A 23,130-nucleotide genomic window follows, 5' to 3' on the forward strand; every position below is an offset into this window, starting at 1 on the left:
ACAGATTGTTTCGCAAAATATTATGTTAAGTATGAATTAACGAGGCTATAACGAATTCCATGCAACTCAGTCATGAAATTTAGAAAGTATTTAAAAATAAAATATGTCTATGTTATAACTTTGTAAAATAAGATAGTACTTACGTAAAATAATTATCAAATAAGTATATGGACACAACTATGAATAAATTCTTTTCAGTTTGCATCATTACCTAAATAAATATATCATGAATGATAATTAATATTTTACATATTATTTCATAAATTGAAAGCTACAACTATATATTATGTAGTTATTTTATTGTAGTGGAGAAGCTTTTTAATAGTGAAATGTGATGGTATCATTATAACATCTTAGTTTTACTAGAACATTTTTGTTAAAATAAGTAGTTTACTTATACACAATATAGAAGAGATTCATAAAAAAACTAAGAGAAGGGTCTACTTGGACTTAGGACTTTTTAATTCAATAAATTGTTCAAGTACTGAAGACGGCGTCCAGTTTTCAGAGTGTCATAGAGTCCATTAATGTAATATAACGATCATAAAAACTGTTACAATAGCTATGTCAAATGGTAATATAATTTTTTGCTTCACCCTATCACATAAATATGACGCAATAAATTATGTTTGACAAACTTTAACAGTGTTTTTGTATACATAATACTTTTTTAAATCTCTTTATTAATTTGTACCGTGTAAATAATAATCACTTTATCAATATAAGAAATTCAATTCGTACAATATTTGGTGTAAAAGGAAGAACAAAAGAAGAATATACAAAATGTTTGTTTGTGGCCTGCCACATTCCGGAAGTCCTCGTGTTTTCTTTTTATTTTATTATAAACCTATATTTATTAATATGTAAATTGTGCGTTTGACTACAATTGTTTTTCTGCTAATTTTAATGGGTCGCATGCAGTGTTACAGGCTTTATTCAAAATAACAACACATTAAGGTGACTATAAATAAGAATGAATATTGCATGAAATACCAATATAATTTTCAATATTTGTTACTTAAATTACCAGCACCATTAGGTAACCAATTCCATAAAATGCTTGCACTCTCTTAGATAAAATGTTTTACATTTTGACCTTACTGTGCTATATTCTAAAATATACGAATATAATTTTGACTTAATAACATAGCGTGATTTATAACTATGCACCTATAAATATATGCAACTTTAGAATGGCAGTGTCATGTAAACCTACGTAACTTAAATATAATAGATAAATTCTCTTAAAACCTCTGGTATTTATGTGTCAAAAAGGTCGAAGTGTCGTGTTCGTTTTTCAAGAATATCTGATATGTACTTGATACTTGTCATTTAAATGCCTAGTACATAGATATGTTTCATTGTCAAGTTAACATTCGGGGAGTAACCTCATAATAACGGTAAACCCATAACATCAAATAGAGCCCTCAAGACTTTCGAACATGGTTCAATCAAGTTCATCAAAATCCAGCACTTTGAAAGTGGGATGGGAGACGAGCGCGTGGGGCGGAGGCGAGGGTGTGGGGGGAGCTACCACAACCGCAGGCGGCCGCAGACCCTGCGCTACTTGATGCTAATCATCCACCAGGTCCCACAGCATGAGGGCGGCGTCGGTGCCTCCGGCGCTGATCATGCACCGGTCGTTGAACAAGAAGCGAGCGCTGTATATCGCTCCGCTGTACACTTTCATTTCATTGTATTCTGCTTTTGGACTTGCGCACGGATATCTGAGAAAAACAAAAATGATTTTTTGTATTTTCATGTTCCGGAAGGTTTGAGTATAAAAGCATTTTGGGTGTTAGTTTGGAATATAAAATTACCTAAACAGGCGCACGTATCCATCCAAGTCACCGCTTACGAGAAGGTCGTGTGCAGCCGACCGACTCGCTGTCGATATCAATGTAGTCATTGGGTAGAAACGGTTGTTCCACATCCCTGTAAAATTATAATGTTCATTTACCAATCCCACTTAAGATAGACATGAAGGTATTCATTTGAAAGCTGACAGTACCTGATACAAGGAATCCTACAGTGGAGTTGTATGTGGACCATTTCACATCTTTCATAGCGATCGGACTCTTTTCTGGTGATAAAGATTTGATATCCCCTGAAACAAATTGAAGGTTGTAGAAACCATTTTAAGTGGTGAAATAATGTTATAAAGAGGGTAGTTAAACTCACAAAAGGCCAGATCGTAATCAGCAGTAACAGTTTGTAAGTAATTGCCGTCTAGACTCCAGTCCAGTTGCACGAGAGGTTGAGCCCCTCTGATTTTGTTAGATTTTTTGTATGAAAAGCCATCGCGGGATACTCGGAACAAATAAATACTGCCGTTTTGAGACCCTATGGCAAGAGTGTCACCAGCTGAAAGATAAAAACAAAGAGAGTTATAAACATTGGCTACAAGTGTTAAAAATGTCAATAGCATCAACTAATTTACTCTTGACTTCTTACCGGAGTTGTATGCCAAACAACTGAGAGGTGAGCCACAAACTCTTAACGTGGCTACATGTGCACCTGCATCAGCATTTAGAACTACAAGATGGCCTTCAGTACTTCCAGCAGCTAACGCACCACCACTCGGATGCCACGCCAGGGATACACACTCGTATCCAACCTAAAAATTACGGCTTGTGTTTAAACGCCACCCAAAAAAGTACCTATTTTACTACCAAAAAAATTCTAAACGGTTACCAAAATGGATAAATGGTCACCAAATAACGTTTCCAAAAATATTATTAGATAAAACCATTTTTTCGTATTATTGACTACTAAAAAAATATATGGACGCCTTTAAAATACACTTTAGACCAAATATTATATATTGTCACTACTTAGATGTTACCAATTATGTAATACCATGACTCCTAATTTGGTCATTTTTGTTAGACTAAAAAAGCTAACGATCGCTAGAATATTTCCCAAATACCAATTAATATACTAGGGTTCCCAAACGTACGTCGCTCATTTATTGTTATATGAATTTGTGTATAACTCAGTGCGTTTAAAATGTAAGCACGCAACATGCAGCAAGCATGGCTTCTGTCACGGCTCCGGCGCTGCGGGGCTCCGGCGATCCCATGCGAGCTTATCGTCGCAGATGGTTTTCACGGTCACCACCGAAGCTTCGGCTTGCTGGCCGGCTCAGCCGGCCAGCCTCAGCCGCGGCGGCGAGCGCTTCAACTACCTGCGCCTCAGCTCGCAGGCCGCCTCGCCCCTCCGCGCCTACGCGGTTTTGAATTGCACTCTAGGGGTAGGGCAGACAAGACTACGTGGAGTCGGTTTTGCAGCGATTCGTTTTCGTCACTAACTTTGATTTTTGGTAGTAATATTAATCTTTTAGTTGGATAGAATTTGGTGACCATTAATCCATTTTGGGAACCAAAAATAATATTTGTGCGAGATTTGCGATTTTTCTGATGTTATTTTATTTTTTTTGGATCATAACATTATATACTTTAGTGCCCTTTTAATAAAGTCAATTTATTTTTTTTGGTGTTGTTTATTTTATTTGGTGCCTCAGCTTAGAGTCTTTAAAATATTTTTGGTGACCGCCTAAATTATACCCAAAAATTACAAGATAATTTAACCCGTTGTATGTCGGAAAGCAGATATACGCAAGACTCAATTGATTTTCTGTTGTTTTATAATAAGCGACACACAAGCCCTTAAAAGGTATGTTAAGAATTAAGGGTTGCATTAAATTACCTGAGTAGCAAACACTAGTTTGTGTCCTTTCCATAAAGCAATGTTTTTGTCATGTCCTGCAGTGGCAAACATTTCATCGTCTGGATGTACAGCCAAGCCCATCAGTTGTTTGTGATGTCCAAATACAACCTGCAGTGAATGACACGATTATTTATTTAATCTAATATATAACCTAATATACAAGTAAGCTATCTATACTTCCAGAAGACTTACCTGATTAAATCTTCTTTGTAAAGAACCTTCCATGATATTATTTCGAGTGGTGCCAACGTATATATTCCCGTCATTCCTCCCCGGTCTCTGAGGGTAAATACTGCGTACACCTCCAACAGATTCAGGCAACTGTAAGAACAATATTTAAAAAATAACAACATTCAGTTATTACTTGTATATAAAGCTTAACAAATATTTGTTACAGACCTTTGTCTCTGTTATCCTCTTATAATTTTGTAAAGAATCCCAAGCAGCAATTTTCCTGTCCTTTTCTCCTCCTGATATTAAAGTGCCTTCGGAAAGCATAACTAGAGAGCTTATGCCTTTGATGTGAGCCTGAAAATTACGGATTAATCATTAATGACACAGTTCACGACGTATAATTATTTTGTTCAACGAAATAAGAACGTTGTACCTCAAACTCCATTCTGACAAAGTATGCGCCATCGCTGTCCACACTATATATTGTGATGAAACCATCACTATCAGCAGTCACAACATCGCCATCCTGCTCAAACTGCAATGCCGTAACATGTGTACGCGAAGGCTGTAAAAAAATAAAAACCGTTACATTACCGATAAGTACGGTTTTTTGTATTTAAATTCGTCTCTACAACTTACGCGGGAAATGACTCGCGCGTTCCTTACCTGTGTTGTAGGACATTAAACATTTTCATTATACTCATTCATCCAATAACATTAATTAAAGTAATAGTAAATGAGTAATCTTTTAGAAGACACCAACCGGTTTGATAATATCAGTTCGTTCGAAGAATCCATCTTTTCTGCGATTCCAGAACGCCAAATGTCCTTTTCCATGTGTAATTAGCAAGTTATCGTCGAGTGGATGGAAGGCAGCACCGGTAAGCTCCTCTTGAAGCGTCTGCAATAATAACAAATATTTAAGATTCTTTTCTATGCTACATGAATATTCAGAAATAATTTAACTCTGTTGTCATATATTTTTTACCCCTTAGTAATTTAAAAGATTCCTTAATAGTTTCAAGAGAGAAAAATATGTACCTACGTGGTTGAGTATAGAGCCGCCTTCTTTTTGGAAAATCGGTAAAAAAATACGAAGCGAAGATCTTCAATTTTTATCTAATGGGTATCACAAAGAAGCCAAACGCCACCAAAACGTTGTTACACCATATATATTAATATTCTAAACCTCAGACCAAACAAAATATGAGTAGGTATGTAGTGTGCCTGCATTCTTCGCAAGCGGTATCGTGAAATACTCAAATGCCAAATGTCCTAAATGCCATTTAAATATACCCCCAGAAAGACCTAGCATATTTTAGGAATGCAAGCTGGAAATAATATTTACCGAATACATACGATTCTATTTCAAATTCTCTTGTCGTTCGGGTAAGAAAACTTTCCATTACCCAGTCCAGTCGGTAAAAAGTAGTTGTTATGTAAAAAGGTTGTATTACGCGATACGCTTTTTCCTCGCACGTAATGTACCAAGCATGTTCAGGACTGGTCGCGTGACCCGATAAGATGTAACTTGACAATTATGAAGAATTATGACTAAGTTATAGCAGGAAAAATACAATTTTTCTTACAGTATTTTCTTTAAAAATAGGTGTTGCAGATCAATCGTGGTTATTAATAATGATTGAGTGCTAGTTGGCATGATATTTTATTACCTACCCTTTTTGAAATTGCGTAGGAAGGAAAAACGAAGCGTGCAGACCTAACTCGCGTTATAATAAGATTTTCCGCTCGGGTAATTTCTAGTTAACTTGACTTTATCGAGAAGTCTAATAAAGAAGTTATTATTTAAAAATAATAGAGGGTGGTTTAGCTTATTTTACATTTCACCCTATAATCTGAACATCAACTTCGAAAATGTTATTCGGCGCTAGTTATGATTCGCCACGATCTATAATTTTGGTGGTAAAAACTCATTTTTTTGACTAATCGAACCAAATAATTATTACGTATTATTTTAATAATATTCCACGCATCCAACGTCAAAAAATATAAACAAATATAATTTTTCCCTACGGCGTAGCACTCGGTAACTCGTAGTAGTTTCGTAGCGAGGGGGCGTGGCCACGCTCAAGTGTGTTGAACTTGCGACCAAACGCTACGAACTGATTTATGTTTTCGTAGCGCTTGCATTTGCACGCCTCATCGTAATCTATGGATGGAGTTTTAAAAAAATGGCTTTCTTTGTGTTTATTGTTTCTTTGTTTATGGATTGTTTTGATTTTTGCCTTTACATGCAGGTAATATTTTAACGTTATTTTATGGTTTCACTTATGACTTGAATATTTTTCTAGAGCATTTTCTGCATTGTTTCATTTAGATAAATATTGAAACTATAAGATATATTTTAACCTTTTAATATTTTAAAGTTAAATTACAACTAGGACATAAATATATAATATCGCATGAATATATTATGTATATCTAATGTCGCATTTGCCTGCCATGCTAAGCATTGGGTTTCTTCTTCTATTGACTCAATAAACATCTGAATAAGCATAATTAATCACGAACACCGTAAAACAAATCCTTATCTCACAAGCTGTCCTCACGAAAAAGTACAACACAGCAAAAAGGTTGCTTTAAAAACCAAACTACGAAGAATTATAAAAAGATCCTCCACGAATGCACTAAAATAAATGCATTCCACGACACCATATCTCAGATCCTATCTTCCCTCTAAATTAAAAAGCAAGGGGACATTTTAAAAAATACCACGAAACGTTTCGTTTTACGCTAGAGACGAAGTTTATGTGTCGCTATCGGTGCAAACATGGTACCACATCTTAATGTACCACTAGACCTTGGGACAGTCCCCAAGGTCACAGACACCACGTCATACACATATTATACATTCTGTTGTTTATCTTGATTTTGTTTTAAAATTTATCGTAATGTCATATCAGTTTTGGAATAGCTGCATCTAGTTAAAGTTAGGTATTTGTACCAAAGGTTAATTTTTGGGAACTTCGTGTACCTAACTATTAATAGCAAAGCAGGGCTTTATCGTTATAAAAAATCAGGTATGTTTAAAGGTTGGCTTTGTAAAGTCTTGCGCATGTAAAAGGCCCTTTGATAAAAGAATGAATGAGCTCTCAGTCATAATATCTACGTAGTAAATTTTAAAAAAATATGAGAATCTAACACGCACGTTAAAATTTTATTTTTGAAAACCTGATAATCTAAGTTAAACCACATAACATATTCTTAAGCTTTGCTCATGACAATTTTTTACACTTATTATGTACTTATTTGTTTTTAATTGAGCTAAAATTAACGATGCGAGGACGGCCAACAATACCTTGATTGGCACGAAAGTTCCACTAGTTATCCAATAGTTGGACCGTTTATCTTTGGCCAGAGGCAGGCAAATTCCTCGACATATCTCGTATAGCTAAGGTATGTATGTAAAAAAAATATTTAAAAAATGTTTTTACTTACAGCAACTTTGCCGAGTAGATGTCCCCACTGCCATTGCCAGACAGAGAGAATGCTCTCGCGGCCAGCGTCTACTGCCAATACGTAGCTACCGCCATTCTGTTAGGAAACACAAAATGCTGTTAATTCATGTTAATCCCTAAAAAGCTATAAACCATCGTTTTTGTATAATTTGTTTGAATTCGAGCTCATAACAGAAGAATAGTGAAGAGTATAATATTTCTGGACACCAAGGCAAATGGAAAATTAATACATTCCTTATGTTAGTCGGTAGCTACCTAAGAAGCGCTCAACACAGTCTTCAATAAATAAACAGCTGTTCAGCTTGAGTTCACTCTAAAAGTTCTTAAAAACGTTATATAAAAAAGATTACAAATAAAAAAAAATATAAAACCTACACCTACACCTTTAGATACAATATTTTAAGATTTCTACTCACAAGTTGCGAAAACGCGACAGCAGACACTCCAGCCTCAAACTCTGCCATGCCGAAGACGTGCAGAGTCTGCAGCGTGTCGGTGCTCCAGATGCGCACGTGCGCCTGCGCACGTCGGCCCCGGCCTGCGCGCTGACCGCTTGCTACCAGCTCGCGAGATGGGTGCAGTTCCATACTGTTAAGGGTTGAGAAATGATGAGTAGACATTTTGGTGGGTGGTAGATCAAAGAAATTAATAATAATATCATATAAGACAATTCATGATCCCTATGTAACTTGTACTTGTCTTATTTTACACAGTATATATACAGATTATGATCAGCTTTATTTAATACTGTTTCAGTTATGATGATAAAAATGCAAACCCAAAAATACTTTTCGACAGGCTTATTTACAACCGTGATCAGAGATCAACAAAATTCGAATACATGCTATGAAGGTATTTCTCCTAGATCAGCATAATTAGTTCTACAATACCTCGCTGTGCTACTTCACAATATACATAAAGGTCAAAGTGAAAGCCTCCTTTTATTTAAAATCGGTAAAAAACTTTATGAACGAAACCATAGCGCCATCTAACTGTAGAGTTACCAACGCCATCTGGTTCAGAAACGTGAAGCTTTTAACTCACCATTGTATGTCTTCAGTGTGACCGATGTAGTGTCGCTGTGATTCCTCGTCTCTGTCGTACATTATGGCGACCGCTGCGACGTAATACAGGAGTTCTCCCGTGGGTAGCACCCACAGGTTGCGACGGGAGTCCGACCCGCGGTAGCCGTAGCTGCGAAAATGGAAATTGTTAAAGTTTTGTATGTAGATTCGAAATAGGGAGTGTGATTTAACAGAGCCTACACCGAACAATTTGATTTGTGTTAGAAGCATACACTACTTAAAAACTCCGTGTTAGACAACCTGGCTAATGTCTCATCATAGAAAGCCAATCAGTCATATGAATTCAAACTTGCACTCAAGTCAAGGTTATTTAAATAGTTTGTTGTGCTAGAGATACTTACACCCAATCGAGTTGTAGTTTCTTTTCAGGCGGAGAGTTGTCAATCGGTGCGTGGTGTATCGGAGGGTAGAATGTGCGTCTAAGACCTCTTATCGTCACCCGGATCGGTTCCTCTTTGAGAACTTCCAGGAGTGTGTAGTCTGCGCAGACATGAATTATGTTAAAACTTTAAAAGAAGTATGATTAAATGAATGCGAATAAAACAAGAATTTACCAAGTTAGCTTTTACGGACTGGCTTCAAATTGCCCAATTGGATGTGATAGACATAAACGAACTTTGAAGCTTTTTAAACTCATCTACTTGGGATAGTAAAATCCACTTATCTAATTTTTTTTTGGTATTTAAACTTGTGAACAGGGTAGGGAAGAAGATAAGGGCACTGTGTTTACCTGAATTACGAACAATTTCTCCTTCTGGTGCGTAAAGGACGCGCGGTCGGCTTTTGCTCCGCGCGCGTCTTCCGCGCATGTCTTCAGAAATCGGGGCAGCCGCCACGTTGCCCCGTGATCGAGATCTACAAACCAGACCAGAATTATTATGAATTGAGTTCCCTTGAAAAATATGAGCGAGCTCTATGTAATTATACTCGGTCCAACTTAGAAAATTGACAACCGGTATGAATAAAAAAATATCTACATAAGAAGATGAGTGACATCACAAAGACTACAAAATACCAGGCAATCTGGTAATAATTCATTGCGAAAATTATTGTTTATTACCTTCTGATAGGCGACTCAATAGGTAGTGGGGCACTGACTCCAGGACTTAGCGCGGGAGCCACCATCAGTGACCCCAAGTAGAACGTCTCCACATCGGCGAACTCGTTGCGCAGCTGAGAGAAACTTCTCACCTACAAAGATAGTAATTATAGAAGCTGGTGTCGAAAATGGCGAAGGAAGTCTGTCAGTAACTCATTAACCGGAAAAAGGGTTCCGTTAAATCCCTTTGCATACGTTACCCTAACAAAGAAGTTATTTGATTTCAGAAATAATATAAGAAGTCGTGATTGATTACCTCCTGTCCTGTAATTGTGTACATCCTCTTAGCGCCGCTCATCTTTAACACCTGACCCAAATCTTCCAATACTTCCTCAAATGGTTGTGTCGTTCGCAAGTTCAATAACACACGACACTGCAAAAAAAGTACAAGAAATAAAATAATTATTTTATAGAGGCAGGCGTGATTTAACCGCGCTAAAGGATCGATGGGCGTTTTGCTATTAAGCTTCAACTAAAATAAGTGTAGGAATAAACTTATTATTTCTCAGATAAATAACCGTTAATTTTTAAATTTCCCGAACCTAACCTAACATTAGTGAACTGCCCTAATAGTTCCTACTTCGAATATGGCCGCTTATGACCGGTCGACCTCGAAGAATTTCGCAAAGCTTTTCTTCAGCAATCACTAGTGTTTACTATCCAAGGCCTTTGTACTGAAAGCGGCTTATTATTACAGTACAAATCGTTGCCGTGAATTCACATTTCGTGTGATACGCCCTCCAATCTATGGTACCTGACATTGTACCTACATATGTATGAATGAGTAAATAAAGGCTCTACATTAGTTTTAATTACACTGTTCCGCATGGTAACAAGTAACATAATAACGTAGAAATATAATAGGTTTTGATTTGAATATAATTTACATTTAGGTAAGTACTTGTTGAATAATTTTAACGGAAGTTATTATAATTCTTGTTTTATGGGTCAGCTCTTCAAAGGGGTCAGCTCTTCAAAGGGGCAGGTCTATAGCGAAGTGTGTGGATTGCTACCCTATTACTAAGTACTAAACCCTTTTCCAATTTATAACTCAGGGTCACTTATACATGCTACTAGACCAACGGTAAAGACTACCGACTATTTCTTTGTGCAATACTATTTAAAAAACGACTGTATCAATTTTGGCCGCAAACTTTACATGGAAATAAGGTTCTTTCCGAAAGAATTGGCAGACAAATATTTAAACACCAGCTGAGAAACCAATATTATACCAATTCATTAGCTCTTTCACATACCTGTATAGAATGATCCATATTATTAATGATCCTGATGACGCGACCACTGGCCGGCTTGCCGCCGCCCGGGGGAGGAGCATCGGACTCCGCGACCGATTGCTTGCGGGTCCCAGCTCGCGACCAAGCGCTGGTCCCGGTCGTAGTACCTCCGTACCACATACCGTTCTTTTTGCCGTAACTTGCCGCCTGTTAAAAGATGGTATTTTAGGGGGTTTCAGACATATTTTAGTGGTTATAGAGGTAGCTGTTTTATAGAGAATAGATAGAGTCGAGAAATATAGTAAAGCTTTATGTCAAAAAAGATATAATCATGAAAGGACTTGGAAGAATTGGAAAACTGCTGAATTCTTTCCTCAAATTGTCGGCGAGGTCAATTGTCACCCTAAGTGCAAAGCAGATAAGAGAGTCTATTGAAAGGTCTTGGATTAGTAGAATTAGGTAATGTGCAAAATAGTTTATGTTCATAGTACGCAATGTGAAAATACTTACGTAGGCTGTAAGCAGAAGGACTTGTTACCTGTTAGCCTTTTACTATAAAGAAGAAGGTTACATAGCCAGTGCCTAAATGACTAGTGCAACTTTATGGAACAAGTAAAAAGGCGTAAAGTCGGTGTCTCTCCTAGAAAAATCACTCGTGCCGAAGTATTTAATGACTTTTCATTACTAGCCTACAAGCTTCATTAATTACCTTATTCATTTGTTTCTTTTCACTCGGTACCGTAGCGACGGCAAGGTAAGAATTTTTCTGTCGTAAAAAAGAACGGATTTAACACAAAAGACTCAAAATATTGGTCGCTAAAATTAAAGAAACCTTTATAAAGTTACAATTCTTGAAAGAATTACTGAAATTAATGAATGGCTAATTATAAGCTATTATAATTTAACGGTTAAGCATGCTTAGCATACCATTTATGTTCTGAATACCAGAGCAATACAACAATTATTGAGGTCAATGGGAGACCGTGTTTCCTTCGAATATTACATTCCTCTAAATTTAAGCTTCAAGAACATTTATTGGGCTTTTATATGACGTCATGAGAAGTAAATGTTTTCAGTTATTTCGGTATATAAGCTGTTCGAGCTAAACTATGGAGTTTCGTGCCCCTGACACGAATACGTTGTTTGATGAATGTGCAAACTAACTGGCGAATTTCCACTGACATGCATTCGAAAAGAACTGCATTAGCTATGAATTGCATATGAACGTTTATCATAAGCATATCTCTGAATTTGAATAAAATTTAAATTAGTCATCTGTTTTAACCGCATTTTAGTAAAAAAATATTAATTATTTTTCAGTACCTACATTAAAACTAAAAAAATAATTGTATTTTATTCTCTAAAAGTTTAAATGCCGCGATTAGCAAGCTTTAATATTATAATTGACCACTTAATTCAAAACTCAGGAAAATAGTAGTTAAGAACATTGCAGGTAATTTATGAAAACGGTAAAGATTTACTATATCTACTTTTTTCTCAAACGAAGTGTGTTGGAATGTTAAAAGGCGAATGGATTTATTCAGATTTTTATGGTTCTTTGGTAAATTCCCTTGCTTCCGTTTCGTCGCCGCCATTTTTTAGTTTCCCGCGAATACAGCTTTAACCTAGTTTTTGTTGGGCAATTCGTATGTAAACTGAGTTCATATTTCGTATTAGCACCAACTTCAGGTAATAGGTATACCAACTAGAGATTTCATATCAAAAGAATCTTTCTTTTAATAAATGAGCTGCTTACTTAAATAAAATGCAATGAAAAATTACTGTCGTTATTTTCAACAGTTATATTAAAAAAAAATTGTAATGATTTTCCAATTGTTTTTAATTGGATTCCTAGTTTGTTTAAAATATAACAAATGTAGAACAATCACACTCGCAATATTTTATTTCCAATTAAAAAGTTTATAGTCGATTTAAAATGATTACAATGTAACGGGCAAGTAGGTATTATTGCACAATAATAAAATGCAAGAAGGAGTTCGACGCTTGCCATGTATGCAAATCTTTTTGATTCCTTTCAACACGAGAAGTCAATAAACCCTTTCTAATCAAATAATTAATGACATAAAACGTAATAAAAATCAACGCTCACCATGATAGAAACCGTAAGATCTTCCTCGCTGTTCGACCAATACCGTAACTTTATGCGCGCTTTTTTGTCACAAGTCACAGCCGATGACAGCCAGCCCCGGCGTCCAACCGTCCACTGACCGCGTAAACAAAAACCCTGCTTCATCCAAATTATTCAAAGTCCTTGGCCAGTGGTACTGACCGTCTCCCAAGGACAATCTTATCGCAAGTCTGTGCGTGCAATTAGAATAACGTACCAACGCGATTGACCTTCCCACCCCCTCGCGAAAGTTGTGCTTTCACGCGAATCTGTTGGGTTTATGTGATGGTTCGGAGGTCTACATAAGGTGGTCTGTACATACGAATCGTCCACCACGTGTGGGGAGCACGCTCGGTGGAGGTCACGTCTCAAATTGCTGCATAACTAGTCGACTGCGGCGTTTGAAATTAATATGTCTGAAAATGTTAGTCATTTTGTCGTTTATATGGAAAATTGTATTTCGTGTCCATAAGGAAGTTGGTTAAAGAAGGGCTCGCGAACATGTTATGGGTTGTTACAAGTAGGTACATAATATTATGTTAATACGTTGCAAGTAAGTATGACCGTTAATGAACAAACAACTGGGCTGTAGAACGGTTGTTTTGAAGAGAGCACAGTCATGTTTTAAGCCCCCTTGTTCCACTGTTCGTTGCAAAATCTTATCGATTTATCAAACATATACCTAAGTTTTGAAGTGGGCACAAAAGCTGAATGGTATGAGAGAAGAAAGGGTCAAAAAGTATTAAAACGTACAGCCTTGGTAAAAACCTTGGTACACCATTCTCAAAAACCTTTATTACCCATTTCTTTTACCATGAACTTAATTACTGACATTAGCAACAACAAACACTAGAAATTATTTAAATTCTACGCATTCATTAAGGCATTTGTGACATAACCTCACTTTTGACGCGCCATTTCGGCAGCAGGGCGGCCGGCACACGCAATATATTTGAGTACTCAAGGGAAACACAACATTCCGTTATTGATAGGAGAATATTAATTTTTCCATTTCCTCGTAAATGGATTTTGTAGGTCCATAGCAATGAAAAATATTCATGGATTAGCAAATGAGCCTCACGTGGCTTTGACTGATGTGTGGGAATTATTATGAAGAAATGCATATAATGTTGACCTAAGCTGGTATTGCATAAAATTGCAACGGCTACAGTTCTGTGTAGTATGTATTTATGTTAAGTACATGGTTTAGTTTTAAGTGCAATATTATAGGCACGCTAATGAGCTCTGGTCGTTACAGTAAAAACGAGAAGTCATTAGCAGCTAGACCCCTATTGGAGTTATTTAATCAAGTATACCTAGTTACATAAACAACCTTTTATAACAAACCTGGTGTGCGTGGGGTACCATACAGCGGTTGTTTGAGATCGGTTAAGAACTGATGGCGACGTTATCAAACATACCTTCTTTTTCCGGCTATCCGGCTATCCGGCGGGACACCAAAATTCTAATGCACTACATACAGGCTTGATCACACTCAGGACCATTTTCACCGACAACATAAAGTTCGTTTTTCTTTAATAAAGTATTCACTATGATTCTACATTCAAGTTTCAAAGTAAGCCTGTTGTTTTAAGAGAGCCGGACGTTTATGTTTTCGGGAATCTGGGCTAGTAGTAAAACAAAAGAAGGCACTTACAAAAGGCTCAGTGGAGTACACGGGCAGCGATATGACGACAAAAGGTGACTCTTCTTCGCTGTCCAGCATTGAGCTGTCAGCGGCCGACAGCCACCGGTACCGACTCGGGCGCCACACCTTCGCAACTTTAACTAACTCTTCGAAAACCGAACCGATTCAAAGCTCATATGATGACGTAATCCACGTTCTAAAGAAAATTTTCATGAGGAAAATTCGGCCAATAAAACAGTTATGTTTTCTTAGTGCCTACCCATTCATGTTTGATCGTGAGAGTGAAAGACGTGGTTCTAAATGTCAGTTGCGTTCAACACCTCGAGTCAAGTTCAAGTACCTACTGTCTACAAACGCGTGTTCGTGTCACCTCGCAGTTGCAATTTGCATACAGTGATAGCCGTAACGTATAGTGGGGTGACGTCTGTCCGGTTGCAACGGTCATACATTTGCATATACTTACATGAAGATACGCGATTTGCACCGTTTGATGTTATTCGCTTTGGTGTTTGCGTTTGACATCTTTATTTGTTGAGTAATTATGTTGTTTTCTAGATTTTTAGAGGGATATTTTTTTGTGAACGCAGAGCAAAATTTGCGTTTGTTTACATCAAAGTTGAACGCATTTTATAACAAAAAAAAATCGTTTTACCTGAATCACCATAGAATTGGTAACACATAGACACACCCAAACCTTACTTTGAAACAACAAAATAATTAGCAAAAATTACCACGGTTCTCTAACACTCCTTCAATGCAAATGAACGGTCTACTTAAAAAGCGTGTAACCAACAATTTTTTTAATACACTTTTTAAAATGGGCCACGGCTCGCGTCATTCTCGGTCTGTCAACGGAGATTGAATCTCACACACGCGACTCTATGCACTTTTATATGACCATAAAAAAAATAAAGAAAGCATTCGAGCGATTATGTTACCGTGGCGTGATCTCAATACTTAATAACTCCTTGGTTTAAGTATAAAGTAGCTTATTGTATTTATTTTATGATTACATAGAAGTTTATTGCGCGGTAGTAAAGGTTTATATGAGTTAACGCAAGACTGGTTTTTCTTGTGTTGTTTGTTGTTTATGCGCTTAACACACTGTAGGGTATTATTTACTTGTATGACCGTGTTTGGACTAGGTTAGGTTATGTGTTGTGCAGTCAAAAGTTATGTTTAGTCGGTCAGTAGGCCGTTTTAACTTTTAACTGTAATGTATGAAATAAGTCAGTTACAGTTGTTTTTATTTATGTACAAGTTTTCTATGAAAGTAAACCCAAATTCAAATAATGTTTATCTATGGATGGATGCATGTACCTACACCGTTAGTGAACTTTATTTACATACCTAATAGCTGATATAAGATTCGCCAAACAGATACAAACTAGGTCATAAACTGATCGATTTTACTTAGATAAACTTGAAAACATGAAGTGTTTTATTTAGGCCACCTCACTTTGCATACACTCAAAATATTAATTTAACCGAATGGGTACGACAAATTAGTGAATTATTATTGTTTATTTCTTCAGTAACACTTGTATGGGAAAGCACGTCTATATTCTCAGCCACTGTAAATGGTACTAGGTCCACTGGCAACAGCTGACTAATTTGCAGTACCAACAAAACAAAAGCCCATCGCAACAGCAGAACGACTCAAGACACGCGAAGGGCACGCGAGATGAGACCCTAAACACTCGTAATAGGGTTTGATATCACACCGATTGCTGGAGGTACGATTACGACGGTTGGATGAAGCAGACTATTCGAAATTTTATTTGTCGGTGGAGGGTTGGAGCCGCGCGGGGGGAGCCAAGGTCACTCTCAGTAGAATCCACGCAATGTAACTAAAGTAGTCTGATATGCATCAGCCGAGACGTCGGCTCAGCTCTTTATGTTCCACGTGAAGCAATTATGAGCTGTTATGCCCACTGGTGGCCGATCAGGCGACTTAAGCACGCAACCGATAAGAATTTCGGGTCCTTCATTAAATATTATATAAACAAATTGTTGCCAACCTTGATCCAATTTCTTTTTCGGTAATTTACGTCATAATTGTTAGTCAAAGAATTGTAATTAAAGGTTGCGTGGAGCTTTATGAGAGTTTTGCAAAGTGTGTCAAAGTCGTATTAGTGTAAATTGTAGATGTTTTCATTTAATCGTTTCTATTGTTGGACCCTTTGCATGCTCGGGAAGAAATGCTGGTTTTTATGAGAAATATGCAAATATTTTGTACGTTTACGTTTCTGTTTATAATTTATGGTTTGTGGCATGCACATAGTGGTAAAGGTAAATTGTGTCAATTTTTATGCTGCATGGCATCCACATAAGAACCATAGTCGAAGCCGTCATATCACACAGAATAATGATCTTCAACTGTTATCATCACAAATGAAAAAAAAAAACAAGTGACAGACACATCACATTCCAATTTCCCTTCTCTCAAACGCACAGAAGCACGTTACGTTTCATTTCACTCAGCTGTAAACACAGACCCATATACATCACTGACCCATATCCCCGATTTGGTCAACCCTTCAGTGCAGCACACAATATACAAGGCTTCGACACAACATCGACTGAAATCACGAACTAACGGAACAAAAGTGCAATTTAGACATTTCCTGCAAAATGTAGTACAGGTGGGGTGGAAAATGTTTGTTATGTTTAAGTTATTATGTACCTATTATATTTGTAGGTATTTTGGTAAAAGTGGCTTTGAGATCTAAAAGTAGATAAATATGTGGATGAATTACAATTACTCGAATGAGGATGAACGTTGGATACTTGGTAAGTATTTCAAGGGTCTCAAAGTTAGTAGATTATAATTATCTGCTAATTAATATGTATTGCATATTATGATAGCAGCTACACAAATATATAATGGACAGAGGGGGTAGTATAATTTGATTATAGTTTGGTCTCTCACTAGAAATTTTGTATCGCAGACTCGATTTTATCGCGATGTATACCGGGGCCGATGCAACAGTAACCTTAGAAGAATCCCTCAGATTATGGAAAATAGTCGAAGGTTAACACCAACACTACTCATTTCATTGGATTTATTGTAATATGCAATGAAGGTAAAATATAATTGACTACGCGCGTAGCTCGTAGCAGATAGCCTACGTAAATTGTAGCCGTCGGTAGCAGAAACTACGGCGTAGTCACTTTGCATTGTTTTGATATTCGAATATTTATGAATATGAAAAAATATTTTGTTACGTTAAAGTAGTACAGATAAGATTTGACTATTGCCGTTGTTATTAATTTAACGAAAACTAACGGAATAAACATCTCCAGGAAACCTGGAATATACATTTTAAAATCATCAACCCACATTGAGCAAGCATGGTGATGAACGCTCAATCTTTCTCTGTGTGAGAGGAGGCCTGTGCCCAGTAGTGGGTTGATAGAAAAGGGGCTGATGATGATTATATCATTGTTTAAGTATCACACTGCAAATAAATCCCTAAATTCCACTTAAAAAATCGAATATAAACTCTTTGTACTAAATTGGTATACCAAATGAATATGAATAAATAATGCAGCTCTCATACAACTAACGTGAGTGAGTGTACAGTAATTTGCATGGTGACTGTACAAACCGCGCCCAAGTCGTTACGGAGTCCGCAGTATTAGCACTATGAAACAATGTTCTTGCCAGAAACACTTAGGGTTATTAGATGTTTTTCTTATCTTTTTGTTTGATTTAATTTTGAGAAAGTGCTCTTGGATAATGGGTTTTTCATTTTACAGATACTCGCAAGTTTCGATAAAACAACTGTAGGTAGTACGGTAGACCGCACATCAGTGGTAACTGTCATGCACCTTAACTCAATAGTAATAAGTACGATTTTCCTATAAAACTGTTACCACTGACCTGAAGTTGACTGTACGTATGTACTTTTAATATCACCTTTTAATTGTCATTTATAAAAATTATTATTGATTGACTGATTAAAACCTATCTATGTGTAAGTACAAGACGACTATGATGCTACGCATTGCTACGAATTTGCTACGAAACGCTACGATATAAACTAAAGAATTACTTACTAGAGTTATGCATTCGACATTTTGTAATTGTTAATTTAAACATTTTGAGCGATCATATCAAAGCTTTAAGTTAACAAGTACATAATAGAACGGGGCTACTTCCCTTCCACTCAAATCAAATTATCGACAACAAATCTAAACCAACTTAACCCTGCCAAAAAATACCTTCTACATTTCGCGACCTCGCCAACTTATAAATCAGGCCCTTTAATCTTGAGTTACCAATGCCAAAACTATGACAAATCTTAATAAACTACCATAAGTACCATAAGTCAAGCTTACCCAACAGTCCAGGTATATAAAATTGAATTATTTACGCCAAGCCCGATAGCCATCGTAGAAAAACTACAAAGAAGTTTTTAATCGCGTGATTCCATATAGCGAGTTCTTTACATACATTATGGTGACCGACTATTATTCTATTTACTATTTACTTATTATTCATATATTCAGTCCTTATCGATGGTGTTGATGATAGTTTGTTTTTTAGGGTTCAGTTTGTGGTAATGTGAATTAGGTTCATGGATGGCATTTTACTGTGATTACAAATTAGTAGTCTTAATGTTCTGTTTGAAACTGTGTTGACAAGATTAGTAATACGGTGTTGCAAACATGAATTGTATTTGATGACGTTATTTATCTTAGATGTGATGACGAATATAAAAGGGATTTTGATTGTACTCAATCCTTAGTAAATAATTTAAATCATTTTTTAAACATGTACATAAACTGTTCACAAATATCTTTTGATTTATATAATAAATTATTAGTATGGCTACATACGTATCTATACAGTTTTTAAGTATATGTTCATTGTACCTGCCTATATCATAACTTTTGTTTAGGAAACTGCATGCAACCTAGCTATTTAATTTAAAAGTAAACAAAAACAACGCTAATGAGCTAAAAAAATATACTGAACCATTTTTCAAAATGAAGTATGCATTACTGTTGGCCGTATGTATGAGTAATAATACTTATTAGAACGTAAATTAACGACGCGGCAAATATTAAAACTGGGCCACTAAGACGAATTACCTTTATAAAGCCTTTAGATTTTTCATTATATGTCCTTCAACGTAATCTTAATTAATGTAGGTATAGACGCCTTTTTCTTTATTTGACATGAGGATTTTATTTAATGGCTACATTTTTGCATACAAGCCGTTTCCCTTGGGAACTTCTGCATGTACCCAGATAAAATTATAGTATAGCCTATGTTGCTCGGGAATAGTGTGCCTTCCCAACATTAAATACATATCTTTTCAAATTGGTTCGGTATTTTCGGAGACTTTAGGGTACAAACAAAAAATGTTTCCACTTAATTATTGGTATAAATACAGACAGGGATTTCATTTAATGACTAAATTATTGCATATTCATTATTGCAATAGTAAGTATTGAATAAGTAGGTCTATGTTCACCATCACGCAAGTTTTGAAGAGCCGGCCAGTTCTGGGTCAAGGTGTCGTGACGAATTCGGAATATTCTTATCGGTATGCCTGGTTGAATCTGAATTGACTTAGCCCTTTATTTGATGTGTCGAGTTACGACTTTTTTATATCATTGTTAATTCTTAGGTAGGTACCTAGTTGTGCTTTTATGTGTTTTTTTTAATAGTTTTTAAATGTCCACTTGCACTCTTCATTATTATATTATTATTTATAATATAAAACTCAGGAGAATACAATAAGTAATTTTCATAGTGAGCTTAGTAACATAGTAAAATTAACACTTAACGTTAGGTTAACTAAATATTATGTCATATAACTGAATAAATTGCCATGTAAAGAAATACTCCCACACTCATTGTTTTTACTACGCAGTTTCGGAGCATACTTTGAGGGTCATTCCTTTTTTACGACTCAAGATAGAGCAATCTATCCTTAGAAGGCTCATAGTAGGACAATGAACAAAGGTAACAAAGATACCTTTCGGTTGTCCTAGCCGTTATGTAAATCTAGTGATATGATATGAAAGGACGACCGATTGCGTGGAGGGGGGCACTGAATAACAAGCAGCTTTGTTTTATTGCGAACTCCTTTGTATTAGACAAGTGTTTATTAGGGTCACTGTTTTGTCCACCTTTGTAGTAAAATTGACCTGAATGAATGATAAGAGTAGGTTTATGATGAGTGAATTTTTAACTAAATTGTGACAATTAAGTCGATATTTTTGGAAGAGGCATGCCAATGCTACTGTTAAGTTTTAAATTGTCCAGTGGTGTTCTAGATTTATAAACAATGAAATTATTTTTGGACAAAGGGGTGGCTCCAAAATTCGGTGATTCTTGGGTGGCTCTCGCACTTTCTTTATAACTGTCTATAAAAATGTTGATTCAGTAGGTTTCTCATTTTGACTGCGCAGACATAATCTGTCAAAAGCTAATTTGTAGAAAAATAATAAACTTAAGACTGAAGCTGCGAAAACATGATGAATTAAGAAAACCTAAACCTGTCATTTTCGTTCAATTTACCACGTAAAAACCACCAACTTTCCCCAACATACCCTACAAAGACCGCATACACAAACGTCTTTCTTCAAGTCCTGATAACAGCCGAGTGCCGTCGACAGGCAGTCTCGAATGTTAATGGTGGGTAATCCACGCGTTGCCTTGATGCATACTAAGTGCAAGGTGGTGCATTGCCCCCCAGATGTCGTTGGCTGCGGTCGTAGGCATTGTGGCGGCCATCATGGTTCGCGAGTTTATGTAATTGTTTTTTTTTTTTGGTTGATGATTGTGTTGTTTGGATTTTGATTTAATGTTAGGCAAAAAATTGAATAATAAACTGTGGTATTCAAATTTTAAAGGGAATGCTAGTATCTTTTCATAAATCATTGAATAATGTCTCATGTTTGAAATACTTTGTAGTATTTTGTGCTTAAATTCAAGTCAAATTAAATAATGACTTACGTTTACATAACCATGATTTGATAACCAAAAAACAATATCGCAACGTTCCAAAATTAATTCAAATTCAAAAGAAATTAGCAAACACGCGAATCAAATGTTACTTCGGAAAGCCCTTTCCTGTACCTTAAATTAATGGTGATTAGAACAAACGCAATTTACTTCCAATTAATCTTATCGAGATGTTACAAAATAAGTTGTGTATGTAATCAAAATGCAAATAGGTAAGTTTGTGCGTGGCTTATCCTCTGACCTACATCTTCAAGGTTTTCGACGACATTTTGGCTTTCACGAAACCTGTAATTGTTTCATAAATGAATGGACGTAAGTGAATATTATTCGCGCTCCAGAAGTGGGTTTAGTGTTAATTGTATGTTGCGGCGTCTAGACTCTGTACTTATTTTTTAGCATATAACAATTATTCTCATTTAGATTATAGTGGAGGTAAGATCGTATTTCAAGATTAAGTAAATTGTGATCCGGTGTAGTGAACTGCAGATGCAAATTGGAAAGGAACTCCAAAAGTTACGGTTTTATCATACCTACGCAAAATTGGTAAATAGTGTATAACATTCAAAACACGCACTTGTGTTTGCAGTTTCTAAAACCGTCTAAAACTTTTGAATATTTTAACAGAACGATAGTGCCAGTGGTATGACATGAACAATATGACAGTTAAAAAGCAGATGACATATTTAATCTTACCTTAAAAGTTTTGTAGGAAGACACGACATAGGATGCTCCGTCTTCCAACTCCTCAAGCCTGTACTTTCTGTCGCCATCCATACCGAAGATGAACCTCGCTCCTCGGGGCAGTTCCAGCCTTTCTGACAGCCTATCAAGCAGAGCATCCATGGAAGCAAGGTCTCTGCCCGGCTTGAAGCGAAACTCAACACCAGGATGAAAAGGATCTCCATTTCTGTAGAAGGTGACTCGTCTGGCCTTCCAGTAGTTAAGGTTAGCGTATCGGCTAGCTGGTTCTGCTCTGGTAGGTCGAGCAGTTGCTTCTGAGCCTTCGGAGACGTCGTCGGTGCGCTGCGGCGGTGTAGCGGGGCGGGAGGGGCGCCAGTCTCCCGGCTCTCGCTCGTCGTCGGACGGCGGGTCTGCGGGCTGCTGCGGCGGCGGCTCGGGCGCCGGTGCGGGGTCGGGCGCGGCCTGGCGACAGGGACGCGTCAGTAGGCGCGGCCGGGGGTGCGGGCGACGCGACATCGCTCGGTCCGGCCCGCCCGCGGACTGCCGCGCGCCCCGGCGACCCACCTACTTCCAATCAACTGATACCACTGTCTATGTTCATTCATAAACTGACGATTCACGACCGCCACGTGGCTGATTGATTGGATGTAGGTAGTATACAACTCGGCTCTTAATCTACCTACTGTATGCAGCAGTAAGATAGGTAGGAGACTGACACAGAGCACTTTCGAAAGAAAGTGATGTAGTCTTCTTACTAATCGTCTATTATCTTGATTACTTGAAAGAGGTTTTGAATACATTCATGAAAATTTTCGAGGCTTAATTATCAGCAACAATGAATTTATATAAGAGCGTGGAATTTGGGCCTCGGTCCAAAATTGTTGCTT

The 23,130-nt window shown here is 36.9% G+C and overlaps 1 protein-coding gene across 2 annotated transcripts; it reads right to left on the minus strand.

Annotated features, from left to right (window-relative positions):
• Window positions 1–166: 166 nt before the first annotated feature.
• Window positions 167–22,893, minus strand: Dcx-emap (Doublecortin-domain-containing echinoderm-microtubule-associated protein). Of its 2 annotated transcripts, XM_064036417.1 has the most exons (20): window positions 14,587–14,769; window positions 10,823–11,008; window positions 9,823–9,939; window positions 9,581–9,658; window positions 9,528–9,541; window positions 9,198–9,322; window positions 8,809–8,947; window positions 8,427–8,576; window positions 7,799–7,970; window positions 7,363–7,458; window positions 4,667–4,804; window positions 4,337–4,468; window positions 4,129–4,257; window positions 3,922–4,050; window positions 3,709–3,837; window positions 2,455–2,617; window positions 2,182–2,364; window positions 2,012–2,107; window positions 1,821–1,935; window positions 168–1,727 (listed from the first exon to the last, which is right to left on the minus strand). In XM_064036417.1, exons 1-20 carry the CDS (start codon window positions 14,653–14,655, stop codon window positions 1,574–1,576), a joined length of 2,514 nt encoding a protein of 837 aa, XP_063892487.1. In that variant the 5' UTR covers window positions 14,656–14,769; the 3' UTR covers window positions 168–1,573. The 2 variants fall into 2 exon arrangements, with proteins under 2 accessions (XP_063892486.1, XP_063892487.1); XM_064036416.1 differs by lacking the exon at window positions 14,587–14,769 and adding an exon at window positions 22,256–22,893 and having other exon boundaries at window positions 167–1,727; window positions 9,528–9,658.
• Window positions 22,894–23,130: the final 237 nt, after the last annotated feature.

This window comes from Helicoverpa armigera, chromosome 9, assembly GCF_030705265.1.
Source record: "Helicoverpa armigera isolate CAAS_96S chromosome 9, ASM3070526v1, whole genome shotgun sequence".
Lineage (NCBI taxonomy): Eukaryota > Metazoa > Arthropoda > Insecta > Lepidoptera > Noctuidae > Helicoverpa > Helicoverpa armigera.